Genomic DNA, 13391 nt, shown 5'->3' on the forward strand with positions numbered 1-13391 from the left:
GGGGGGGGTGCTGTTGTTTCTCAGAAAGAATAGACGACAGAAACTGAAAACCTATATTTTGCTTTTGTTTCCTGAGTTTCCTTCTCATAAACAAGGATTGTATTTGTTTTAGTAAGAATGTTACGGCCCTTGCAACACAATTAGGTCATATAAAGCCAAAGACTATAGGTGTTGCACGAGAGTAACAAACACAAAATACCAGGAGAGATACAGACGATAAATGTTTGATAGGAACGAAGGAGTAAACCACACCAGAGTACCCACCAAACAACCACACACAATGACTACACAACTCACCTCCAAAATTAGGGTTCCCATGTTTGACATAGTAGTGGCTCCTTTTCTCTGCACCAGGGAGTTTCTTATCAGCTTTTGAGACAACAGGAAAAAAACAAAACCATTTTAAATTACAAGGTACAAACTATTTCAGAACCTATTGGGTATGTGAGGGCAAGCAAGTATTAACAATGAGAATTTATTCATCTCACAATGTTGGGTTGTATTGTATACAACATCAATGAAAATTTCAATGACTTAAAATTTAAGGAGATATAAATTCAGAAAAGTGCAAAAACTGCGTGAAATTGTACAGGTTTAATGCCACAGCACCTGTCACACCTGCTGTATCTGTCACCTGTATAAGACAATCACCTGTACAAATGGCCACTTCCAATTTCTCCCCTTGTGAACTTTTAAAATCAAAATGACACTATGTAAGACACCCACTTTGTCAAAGACAGAGTTGTGGTTCATAAGACGCATGCTACGTATCCCATGGACAGCTAGAAAAACAAATGAAGAAGTCCTGGTTGAAGCAAATTACAGAAAACAACTTATCACGAAAATAAGAAAACGACAGGCAAATTTCTTCGGACACACAATGAGGAAAGAAGGCAAATTTCTTCAGACACACAATGAGGAAAGAAGCATTAGAGAATATTGTAACAACAGGAAAGTTTGATGGAAAGAGAGGCAGAAGCAGACAGAGGGAAAAGATACTGGACAAGATGACGACATGGTTGGGAGCAGCAAGAACAACAGACACCATTGCTGCAGCGCAGGACAGGGTGAAGTGGAGATCCATGATCGCCCACGCCAGTCGGCACGGCACCGGATGATGATGAAGGCATCCACCTGTCAAAGACAGCCATTTTTCTCCTCCACTATGGGTTAGCCATCATTTACAGTTTCAACTGTACTTTTGAACAGCTTTGTCCTGCCTACATGAAGCACAACCTTTCTGCTGCTCAAAGGCCACAACCTCTTGAGCACATGGCTGGGATCTTGTCTCTGCACGTACTAGTTTTCTGTCCAGCTCTTTTTTTAACAAACTTGAAACCTCTCAATGCAGGATTAACATTCAAAAAGACCTGTCTGCATCTTCTTCAGGGCTTTGAAGAAGGGCAAGAGGAAACTCATTGGGTGGAGAGTACCACAGGAAGATCCCACTTTCTGTTTATCCCTTTGTCATTTTTCTGTCTATCGGTTGGTCAAGCTTTTGTCATTTGTCTGTCTATCGGTTGGTCAAGCTTTTTTAACATCAAATAACCACTACTACATCGACATGCTTCTTTCCGACTTACAAAAATTCAAATGCAAGAAAAAAACTATCGGTCTTACCTTTCATAGCGTAGCGTAGAAACAAGAACTCGGCTTTCTTGTGGGGAACACCAAGTCTCCAGAAACCCGGTGGCCACGGGATATCGCTCAGGTCTCTTGAGGGGGGTGGAATAGGTGGGGCCTGGGGCTTCTTTGCACTTTTCCGGGCCTCTCTCTCCTTATTTCTCTCTGACACAGTCTTTTTAACCTAACAATCCAATGAAACCAAAATATAACTTTTATTAATGTAATAGACAAAATGATCCAAAAACTTAGAAGAAATTCTTACTTTTCTCAAAGTACGAGACTGGTTTCTGAACATAAGAAAATTTTAACTGAACACAATTCGGAATTAGAAAATTTTGACTGAACACGATTTGATATAGGAAAATTTTGACCAAACTCAATTTGTCTTTTAGAAGCAACTTTATACTGTCACTTTGCCTACTTTTCAAAGACTAGTTTTATGTGTGATAGAAATCCTTGATTCAGTTCTATACAGAGCAAACTAGTAATTATAATGAAAAAAAAAGAAGAAAATGATGGTAATGATAACAATCACTGTTTTGACAAAGTAGCAATCACAAAAAGGTACATAAAAGTAAATTCAGTAGTACAAAATTATTTATTAATCATCTTTATGCATGCGTCTCTAAATCACTCCCAATGTCAGACTATTAAAAATAATTAAATTTCTTTGGAATTTTCTATCCAATGTGTAGTACAAATATCTGAAGCAATTAATAAACAGAAGCATCAGTTACTTTAAAAACGGCAGCAATAAATAAAAATACACCTTTTCACATTTCCCAAAACCGCAACAGTTTTTTTCTTTAGACGAGATTTTACAGCGTATGCAACTGCATGAGGTCATATGAGCGCAAGAAGATTAGGTGTTACAAGAGAGTAACAAACATAAAAAAGAAGGGGAGATAAGAACAATAGATGTTTGATAGGAAAGAAGTTCAGCAAACCATACCAGAGCAACCACCAACCACCCACCGCAACACTGTGCATGACATCTGGGGCTATTATTTTGGATATGCCAACATGATATTAATACCAACACATCAAAGACAATCACTATTTTGCTATTCTGTATAAAAACTAAAAAGTTCATGACTAGATATACTTTACTTTTTTTACTTTTCCGAACCAGTGGCCATTTGGGTTCTAGCCCTTCGGTCTGTCGATATGGCAAAGAATTTGCAGGTTTTAATCAGCTGTGCTTTGTATGACTAGATATAAAAGCATTACTAATCTGACAGTACTTCGGGTGAATGGGTCTTCACCTCAGTGTGATGACTACTTGTGCTTGGCTCACCACTTTCTTGACTACTCAAAGTCAAAGCATCACTACAATCACCATTCCTTAACCCTATCCGTACGTCGTGTTTTACTGTCGTATCCATACGACGTGGGGAATTCGGTGCCATCACTTTTAAAGAGGAAATGTACGCGTTAATCCGATCCATGCGCTTTCCATAGCAGTCGGACAAAATGATTTTTTGAGAAACACTGAAAGTTTCAAAGAGTACTGCGCACAAAAAGTATTCTGAAAAATGAAGAATACAACCCCGGGTGTACAAAATGACTCCAGGGCGTACGGATAGGGTTGATAGAAGAGCATATCTCATTCTTGCTTGTACAATTTCGATTTCAAAATCAAAACAACCCCTTTTCTTTATAATACTGAGTCCCAATTATCATTTTAAAAATCTACACAAAAACATGCCTATACCCACGACGAACATTATGGGGCCAACCCCTTTCCATAATGCCAAAATATAACAAAATTAGAAGCTTCAACTATTCCCATCAATCTTCTCACATTTCTTTCAGGGAGTAAAGAAACACTTTTGTTCAGAACCCAGCAAATCATATAGATTCTTAGTTCACTTAATTGTAGTGAACCCGCGGACGTATTATTCATATCTACATTATTATATCACACATGAGAAACTAAATTGCCTCACTTGTGTATGCATGAGCCCCTACTGTGTTAGGTTAAAAAAGCGCATGCCTCTCTGTACAACAGAAATAAACTAAAGGCTACTTAGAAAGCTACTCATAAACAAATGAAACCACACTGAACATTCTAATTTCTCACCTTTTTCCTGCTGCCTTCTGATGACCTGCTGGATGATGAAGATGAGGAGGAGGAGGAGGAGTCAGAATCTGAACTAGAACTTGATCCTGACCCTGAGTCTGATGACGATGAGGACGATGACGAGGAAGATGAGGAGCTACTGTCCGAGTCGGAGCCACCCTCCATATCCATTTTCTCTGGTCTCTTCAACGACTTATTTGATTTGTCTTTCTTCTCTTTCTGGACCCCTTTCAATTTGCTCTTTTTATCTTCTTTCAACAGCTTACCTTCTTTTTGGGACAGTTTATTATTTCCCTGGCCACTCTTGGAAAAGTCTTCCTCGCTTTTTATCCGAATCCCAACTTCTGCATTCGAGTCTAATCTAATCTCCGAATCAGCACTTCTCTTGTCTGAAACTTTTCTCCCTCCTTTAACACCGACACTAACATCCTCTGTTGCTGGAGTCTCATCACTCTCTTTTTCAGAAATCCGCATAGACTGTTTCTCTTTCTCCGACAACGCTTCACGGCTACCTGAAGCACCAAGAGTGCCTCCTTCCTTGACTCCCAACGTTCCCGAACTTTCAATGTCTTCAGTTTGCTTTTTCTTGTTTTGCGTATGATTTGTCCACGTGGTCAATGCTTGGTCAATAGGGTCTTCCACGGTCAAGTCAAGAGTATCATCAAAGTCCAATTCCATATTTTCTTCTTCCTGAATGTTCAACACCGGCACTTGCTGCTGAGGCTGCTCCGACTGAGACCCACTCTGTTCTTGAGATCCACCATCAGCTCCGGTGGCAGAAGACTGAGGGTTTGAGTCCAGGGGTCCACAGCTGGCATCCATCTGGTCTGTCTTGCCACGATTCAGTGGACTCACACCTGAAGAAACAACAGTTTTCGGCTTGAGTATTCCGGCCCTACTATGAAACTTACATCAGACTTGGGCCAAATATTATCAGGCAAATAGGCATCCCTGCATGACTCTTAAAATCTTTATAAAAAGCTGTCAGAGACTAAGCTTTTTTGTCGATTGACGTAAGTAAGTAACCAATTCAAAGTAAATGAAAACGCCTTCAACGAAACCTCAAAAGAAGAGAAAATAACCCAGGCCAAGTTTAAAAATACGACTATTATGTCTCTGGTAAGTAGTAATAGGCACCATTCTGTGATATGCTGACTGCAGTAAGCACAAAAAAAAAGGTTGCAGGCCAAAGAGGATGCCACAAAGTAAATCACAATTACAGTAACTTTGAAATAAGAAATATCGAGGTACTGTTGCCATTATTAGGTTATGCACTAAAATTTGAAATATAGTCAAAGTAAACAAATCAGAATACCGTCTCTTATAATTTTTTACACCTCCGACTCCCAAACCTGATCTTTTAAAAAAACCCAACTAAACCAGCAGACCCAACCTTCCATTAGTAGTAGCTTGAGTCGCATGTGCCTCGTAAAATGGTGCCACTTTGGGACTCAGATGAAACGGTCAGAAAAAACTCATCCTCTTACCGTCCATGTTCGAGTTCTGTTCATTAGCTGCCTTGGCAGCCAATACATCCTCGGCGGCAGAAGAGCTCAGCTTTAGGAAGGCTCGGGCAGGAGTCAGCTTGTCCATCCACACGACATTACCTGAAGCAAAAATATAATACCAAGCAACAGATCAGTGGATGATATATTACCAAGCAGCAGATCAGTGGATCATTTATTACCAAGCAGCAGATCAGTGGATCATTTATTACCAAGCAACAGATCAGTGAATCGACCACCGAAACTGAAAGCAAACTAAACCTTTCTAAAGAAGTAAATTATTGGAAACTTATCAATTAATGTCAAACTCAAACACAAACTAAAAACTTTAAGTTTACAGCTATGAAAAGCGGACTTTTTCTTTTAACCTCATTGCCGGTGCAAAAATTGTCAATCAAAACATTCTAACAAGCAGACACAGGGACTACTAAGGATTTGTCTACGAGTCTACGATAGTACATAATTTTGGTCCGTAATCGCTTGCACACATGTATTTCCCCTGAATATAGGATGATCACAATAGAATATGGAATCCAATGAGGGAGTTTGAAGTAGAATCAGAAATATATTATGATGCTAAGGACACAGCGGAGAATAAAATCCAGTAAAACAGGGGTATACAAGCATGCGCATAAAGTTTGGGAAACACCGAAGCAAATCTACACTCCTTTCTGTAATATAGCAAAAATTATCTGTAACCACAGACAAGGAAAAAAAGAAAAGAAAAGGAGGAACGTGAACTTAAACCCATTCATACTGCAGCAGACCCTGATCCCCTCCGCATGTGTCCTGTAAACGACACAAGACCCACTTACACGTCATATCATCGACCCACTTACACGTCATATCATCGACCCACTTACACGTCATATCATCGACCCACTTACATGTCATATCATCGACCCACTTACATGTCATATCATCGACCCGCTTACACGTCATATCATCGACCCACTTACATGTCATATCATCGATCCACTCTACACCCTTTGGGCAGAACTCGGAGAAATAGTCGAAGACATCCTTGGTGCTCATGTTCTCCGTGCCCCTCAACAGGATGGCCTCCTGTCTCCAGCCCCGGGAGTCCTGATCCAGAGTGTCAATGTTCATCCCAAGGCTGTGAAAACAAAGACGTTAGGCATTTTGTGTTCAGAAAAAAACAAATTACAAACATGATGACATTAGAAAAGCAAAAACAAAAGTTGACACCCCCCCCCCCCTCCACATAGTATACAGCCACGCCACAAAAGCATGGGGAGATACCCTCATTAAGGCTAAAAAAAAACCTGAAAAGACATCCAAATTACGATTGGCACATGTTATATTTATATTCTCTTCCTTTCCCCCCCATTCTCCTCACTCTGGTGTACCAATTGCTCGGCCATCAATATATTTGTGTATTGTAAGGTGGAAAAACTAATAAAGCAAAGAAAATAATATATTCGAGTAACTGTAATAGCACAGCATGAAGGCATGATAAAAGCCATACTTCCACAAAGAGCAGTGGTAGGATATATAAAAAGAAGAGCGGACCACATTAGATTAGAACACCCACAGTAAAGACATTTGTAACTTAGATACAAAGATACTCATTCAGACAATTTTTGTCAACAGACAAAACTTGAACAAACCAAAACAGCATGAGTTGGGTCTGATAGAACTGCATTACTGCATATATATAAATAAAACTAAGGCCTGTGAACAAAATTAACATTCCCAACTAACCGAAGCAAAAAAGGTTTTTATAAAGCTAAACCCTGTTAAACTATCTCTAGTAGACCCCAACCCCCCCCAAAAAAAAATTTATATTGTGAGCAGAAAAAAAAAAGAAACAAAGAAAGAAAAAAAAAGAAAGCTAAAAAAAAGAAAGGAAAAAAAAAAGAAAACCTATCTTCAAAACTAGTCCGAGTCTAAAGTCAGCATGGCAGAGCTGCTCACTTCCCCCACTTTTGAAGACTGATTTATTGCGCCCAACACTTTTAAAGTCTAAGCTGTTGGAGTCCACTTAGTGCCATTTAAAATCACTTCACTTTAACATTGGCTGATGAAGTAAATCAATCACCACTGCTGCACACTGAACTGCAAATGTATTTCAGCAAGCAAATACCTTTTGTACAAATTTTTCAGATCTACATCTGTGATTGGGTGCTTTGGTGTACTGAGTGTCCCAAACCGCTTGCCTCTCTGCTCACGTTTCTCCACTGCAGCCTGGCCACATTTGGGGAAGAGCAAAAGAGAGGTAAAAGAAATTAACTTGAAAGGAGTCACAGTCAAACTCCGAAACAATTAATTACAATTTATCAAAAAATTTATATTGTGAGCAGAAAAATAAATAAAAATTTCATGAGGTTAAAAAAATTAAAGAAATCACTCACATGATAAAGGTTAGTGGTTAGACTAACTTTGCTTACTTCACTCTTGAGCCTTATAATTTAACTCTATAATTCGATTAACACAAATTTAACAGAGAGTCTGTTAGTCATTTTGATAAAATTCACATCAGGAAATCTGTTGGGTGTAAAATCAAAATGTTCAATAATTTTGAGAAGCTTCAGTAATTATTAACAAACTTAAACATTAACACAAGCACATGATGTATTAAAAAATTCAGGAAACAAAGCAAAGCAGTCTACAGTACAGAGTGCTTATATTTTCAATCTTTCATCTCCACTCAAGTTACACATATATAGAGCTCTCTAAACATGGAAACTATGTCTTTACCTCAGACGTGACATCTATTCCAGTCACAAAACTTCCAGCTGTGTTTTCATACACTCGAGGCTGAAACAATGAATAAATACAGGCAAAAATGTAAGAAATCAAGTTGACAAGAACAAAACTATCAAACTAGCTTTTTTGAAAGAAAAAAAAATTGTATTTTTGAAAATGAATAACTTCCCAATTCCTGAACCCTCCAAGTGTTGGCAACCACTAGCCAGAGGTGTCAGGGGATACTATATAATTTTACCATTATTACGTTGGAAAATGCTTTACTGCAAGCAAACCAAGCAAGTAACAGCCAAAAATTTATGGATTTTCAGACAGTAGAATAGAAATAGATATATACAGCTCATTTTAAAAGTAGACGATATATTTAGCAATATCTAAAAAATGGGATAAAAAATGAACTGAAGAGCGACTCGAGATATGGTTAAGTAAATCAGAAGTGATACTACAAAATGAAACTCACAGCCAATTTCATTGGCTGTCGACACTTCAAGGGTTACGGTCACATGGTAAAAATCTCTCTGACCTGGACAATGGCATCCTTCACTACGATTTAATAAATTATCTTTAAATATTCTTGAAATTCTTGATTACCCGAAAAAGTACTCTGATTATTTATCTTCTAAATAAAGTTCATATAATAAGCATTTCGCACTAAGTAGCTGTATTAATGGCTAATCTACACTGACGGTGGTCCAATAGAAACTGAAAATATAAACAAATTAATAATAGATCTATATACGTACACAATATTACTACACAGTTTTAAGCTTTTTATAAGGATCTTAAAATTATAAAACCATAACATTTTTCAAACTAACGATTTGAGGCAGATATATATTATAAATTATAAAGTCAAAATTCCTGTGCAAACGGATAAAAATTTATAGATCAGAAAAGTACTGTACAACAACATACACAATAGGCTTTCTATCTCTATCCGGGCACGAGACATAGAGAGGGAAGTGAACGTAAAATCATACAGATCTAAGATTTAGATCTAGAAATCTAGGCTAAATATAACAAAAGGCCGGCACTATTTCTAAGAACGTTCGGGAAAATAAAGCTGGGCACTATTTCTCCGAACACTCTGAAATCATATCCTTTCCCGCAAATTCCGGCTATAATTATATTATAGGCCTACCAAAGATTGTTCATATACAATATGGTTCAATCAGTCCACAAAATGTCCGCAGTAAATATTTATATAAAGAAATGCTACAGTTCCTAACAGTTTTTCGCAACAGATATGACGTGTTGCCTATGAAGGGTGCTGCTCTTAAACTTAATGTGTTGTGTTCACTCGTGTGCTGTCTAGATCTAGATCTATGGAGGGTTATTGATAATAACACATAGAACTAGCATTTGCGTTTCGATTTGTTGGCATTTTTTGGTCTCTCAATCGGGGAATAAAAGATAAAGAAAAAAAAAAAGAAACAGAACCTCTTTACTTTTGAAAGAAAGTTCACTTAGCTTCACTTCATCTCTTTCTCACTTGTTGTCACCACGTTGATTTGTTGAATACGTTACAGTTACATACGATTTGTATTGCTGTTCCTCTTTTATTTTTCCCTCTTTGTGGTGTTTTATTTTGTTGGTGTGTAATTTTTTTTCTTGTTATTGTTCTGATGTGTTGTTTTTCTATTAATTTTTTTTTGTTCGGGAAAGGGGGGGGGGGGTGTATGTTGTATAGCGTAACGTCATTTAATTTGATGTTCCTACCTTCATTTTAGATTAGATTCTAAATATATATATACGTGTTGTATATATAGATTTAAATGTGTTATGTTACAGCGTTCCACCAAAACTGATTACATGTACTGACACTGGCAGGCCCCTTGTGTGTGATTCCATAATTTACATGTAATATCCTGTACTTTTTTTAAAATTGCGCACATTTAAAAACAGCCAATCTTCTTCGGACTGGTGGCCACACGCCTTTATTTGTTAATTTTTGTGGTTGTTTTAACATTGTTTACGGGCTGTTCTAATTTTGATTTCATTCTGTTGTAAAACATTTCTTTTTCACGTTTTTACACTCATCTAAAATCTCTAGACTAGCTCTTTGAAAATTGAAATAGATCTAGACCCAAAAATTTGCTCCTTCCCAGACCAGGCAGAATGGCAGAATGAAAGTTGGCGCTAGGCCAGGGCAAAATCGACTTTACTAGTCGACTGTGAGCCCAAGATCGACACTGTGACCCTCATCTACCAGTCGCTCGTGACTCTCGACTCTCGTTTAGCCTACCTAGTACCTAGCCTTGTCTTGATCAAGACCAGCCTCCCCTGCCCTTCAACGGGGAGTCGTCAACGTTGGTGGTGAGTGTGACGAAGTTAGAGCAAGCCAGTAAAAAAAATTTGATCAAGACCTAGGCCCTAGTGATGTGTGTGAGTGTGTGTGTGTGTGTGTGTGTGTGAGAGAGAGAGTGTGTGTGTGTGTGTGTGCGTGTGTGTGTGTGTGCATGTGTGTGTGTGAGGCGAGGCTGGCTGGCCTGCAGCGTCGCTGTGCAGTGCTGGCGCGCCAGTCGCAGTCACCGTCACTGAAACAATTACTGTAAAACTAATGATAGCTGTCTTGGCTGTCTTCCATTATTTTGTCGGCTTCACTGTAATATAGCATTCGTTCAAATTCCAAGAGATCAGATTTGGTTGTGCAAAAATACACGTAAATAATTATGAGAACAAAACAGTTGATTACACATATATATGTAGATCTAGGTTATATGAATTATTTTTTTAGCTCAATTCTGATTTTTAAAACGAAGTAAGATTAAATAAATTTTGCGCAGAAACAAACTTTTAAAGGCTAAAAGTAACCCAAGAACGTTTGCTTTCTGAAGCGGAAGTTGAAGAACTAAAAATAGAAGTAGTCAGCCCAAAACCTATGACCCTGTAGGCTTAGAGCATAGAAGGAAGTTCAGCTTAAAATTCACTCCGAACGTTCGGAGAAATAGTCACTTCGATAACAAAATTTTAACAACAGTGTTTAGGCCACCTCTATTCTCACCCGGGATGAGAATAGTGCAGGCGAGTCTTTTGGCTATTCTCACCCGGTGCGCGTTCACCGTTATAGCCTAGATCTAGGCCAACAAATTTTGCGTTCACCCTAAACCACAGAATTCTACACTGTGATAACAGAAAAATTGTAGAATTCTGTGCTGTGAACAAACGTTCCATTACAACTGTACTTGTGTAGCCTACTAAAAGCGTACAATTTTGTCTGTGGGCAGTGGAGAGAGAGAGTGAGAGAGAGAAAGAGAGAGAACAAAACAAAATGGCGACCCGCGTAGTTCGGCTCGATTCGAAAAGTTAAATAGCCGTAGCATCTTTGTAGACAACCAAATTAATTTACTTTTGTGTTTTAACATCATTTTTTAACTTTGTTTTGGCCAATTTGATCGTCCACACCGATAGACAGTATTCAGAAAGAGACAGAGAGAGAGAGAGAAGAGGGGAGGAGTAGATCTTGCGAGAACTTCCGGGCGGGTGAGAATAGCCACTTTAATTTATTATTCGGCGCTTTTTCGGTAGTTCCCCACCGCAATTGTTATTCGCGGGTATTGGCCCAAAGAGTAGGGAGGTTTCAGGGGGGCTTGCCAGTCTCACCCGGGGTGAGAGGTAGATCGTATTTTTATTCTCACCCCGGCCGGCCGGGTGAGGATAGCCACTTCAGGGGAGCATGCCCCCCCCCCTTCCCTGAATTTTAGCATAATTTTATGTTTTGCAGTTCTTAGGTTTGATATATCTTAGCTCGCCGCTTATCAAACGTATAGATCTCGATGTAGATCTAGGCTCAAATAAGGGGGGTGGGAACTACCGAAAAAGCACCTCTAGGCCTATTATTAATTTCTAACCATGGTGATGGACCTTACTTCTATTTCAATCTTAGATATTCAGAATTCTATAAAGTTACCAATGACTGTGTATTTGTAAATTCCATAAGAGTGTAGATTTTAACTGCAAATGTTTCCACTTACCCCATACTGAGCGGCTTCCCCAGCTGGTCTGGACCCAGGTAAATACGATCGTCTCGACAAAAACCTACGTTCTGTGGGTTCTCCTGAAATCGATAATACATCTCCTTGCTCGTCCTCCCGTACTTCGCCATCTTCAAGAGCGCGTTTGAAATTACCTCCTCTATGGGGTGGCGTTGGGTCAACATCTGACTCTGAAGAATTCGATTCTTGCACTTCAACATCAGATTCGTCTGTTGACTCGGTGTTGTCAACACAAATTTTCAAGTTTGGAAGTCTCTGTCTCTGCGCCATTGTAACGCAAAATAACCCGAGTTACCTCCCATGTATCATGTAGAAAAGCATGACATGGCTTGGTACTTGGTACTTTGACAATACGAAACAAACCCATACATCATAGGCCAACATCCTCTTTGAAAGTAGGCCTAGGCTAAAGAACGACACGTTCTATTAACTTTTACGGTTGCCTTTAATTTTTGCCTTCAGCATCCATGAGAAATCAACCAAAAGTAAAATCTTTTCTATGTTGATATAATAGGGCAAGAATGGTGCGACGCCAGAACCAGATGATAAATGAAACAAGAAATATATTATTATTACGACATATTAGCCTATAACCCTTGTAGGCTGTTGGCCTACTGCAGTGTTGAGAAAGCCGTGTTAATAATAAACGTTAAAATCAAACCTTGTCATGTCTAGCAGAGGCCTACATTTATTAAAGTCCTTATTGATCTAGAAATTAGTTATTAGTACAATGCATATATATTTAGATGGAAACTGCGTCCCCTTTAGATAAGTTATATCTAGTAGCCTTCCACTAGGCCTGCATGTAATGCAATGTTTATCAATATCTAGTTATGCTAATAGAAATACAATTCGTGTATATTATACACCATGTAGATCTACTCGTGTTTTATAAAACATCAATTACCTTAACTCGGCTACAGTCATGATTCTGCAATGAAATCTGGCGGACAGAGCAGGGACTTACGTACGTAAGGCGATGTATAGCGCAGGGTAGCTCAAGAGGTAATCAAGCTGCCCACTTGCAATTTATACGTTTCGTTCTTGCAGTTTTCAGTTTGCTTTAGAACTCCCCGCCTCTAGTCGCACGCAGTGAGCACGCGCACTTATACTCATTTATCCAATCACTGTTATTATTGCTGCTTACAACGATAGTAACCTAACACAGCCTATCAAAATTTGCCTTTAATGCTCAGCAAAGTTTTAAGCCTTGTCCAATGTTCCTCTCTGTGTGATACTCTTCTCGTAAAATTGTAAAAATTATATTTAAAAAATAAAAAAAACGCCGAGAAACCTGATTGTAGATATCTATAGGACTCGCATGCTCTCCAAACCCTAACGATGGGGTCGAAGTTCATGACACACTTTCCTCACAGACCCAACAACCAACACGTTAGGAATGTGTATTGCTTTCTGCGACAACACGCACTCATACAAAAAACATAAACACTA

General features: G+C 38.7%; 1 protein-coding gene across 1 annotated transcript in view; it reads right to left on the minus strand.

Annotated features, from left to right (window-relative positions):
* The window catches only part of LOC101859864 (nuclear cap-binding protein subunit 3), a 19388-nt gene extending 6014 nt beyond the window's left edge, over positions 1–13374 (minus strand). The window contains exons 1-8 of the mRNA XM_005100397.3: positions 11919–13374; positions 7936–7995; positions 7322–7422; positions 6174–6331; positions 5197–5316; positions 3710–4566; positions 1621–1807; positions 298–369 (exon numbers count right to left, since the gene is read on the minus strand). Of these exons, the coding sequence (XP_005100454.1) occupies positions 298–369; positions 1621–1807; positions 3710–4566; positions 5197–5316; positions 6174–6331; positions 7322–7422; positions 7936–7995; positions 11919–12209 (1846 nt within the window). The 5' untranslated portion in view covers positions 12210–13374. The remainder of the gene's footprint in view (positions 1–297; positions 370–1620; positions 1808–3709; positions 4567–5196; positions 5317–6173; positions 6332–7321; positions 7423–7935; positions 7996–11918) is intronic.
* Positions 13375–13391: the final 17 nt, after the last annotated feature.

This window comes from Aplysia californica, unplaced genomic scaffold (assembly GCF_000002075.1).
Source record: "Aplysia californica isolate F4 #8 unplaced genomic scaffold, AplCal3.0 scaffold00246, whole genome shotgun sequence".
NCBI lineage: Eukaryota > Metazoa > Mollusca > Gastropoda > Aplysiida > Aplysiidae > Aplysia > Aplysia californica.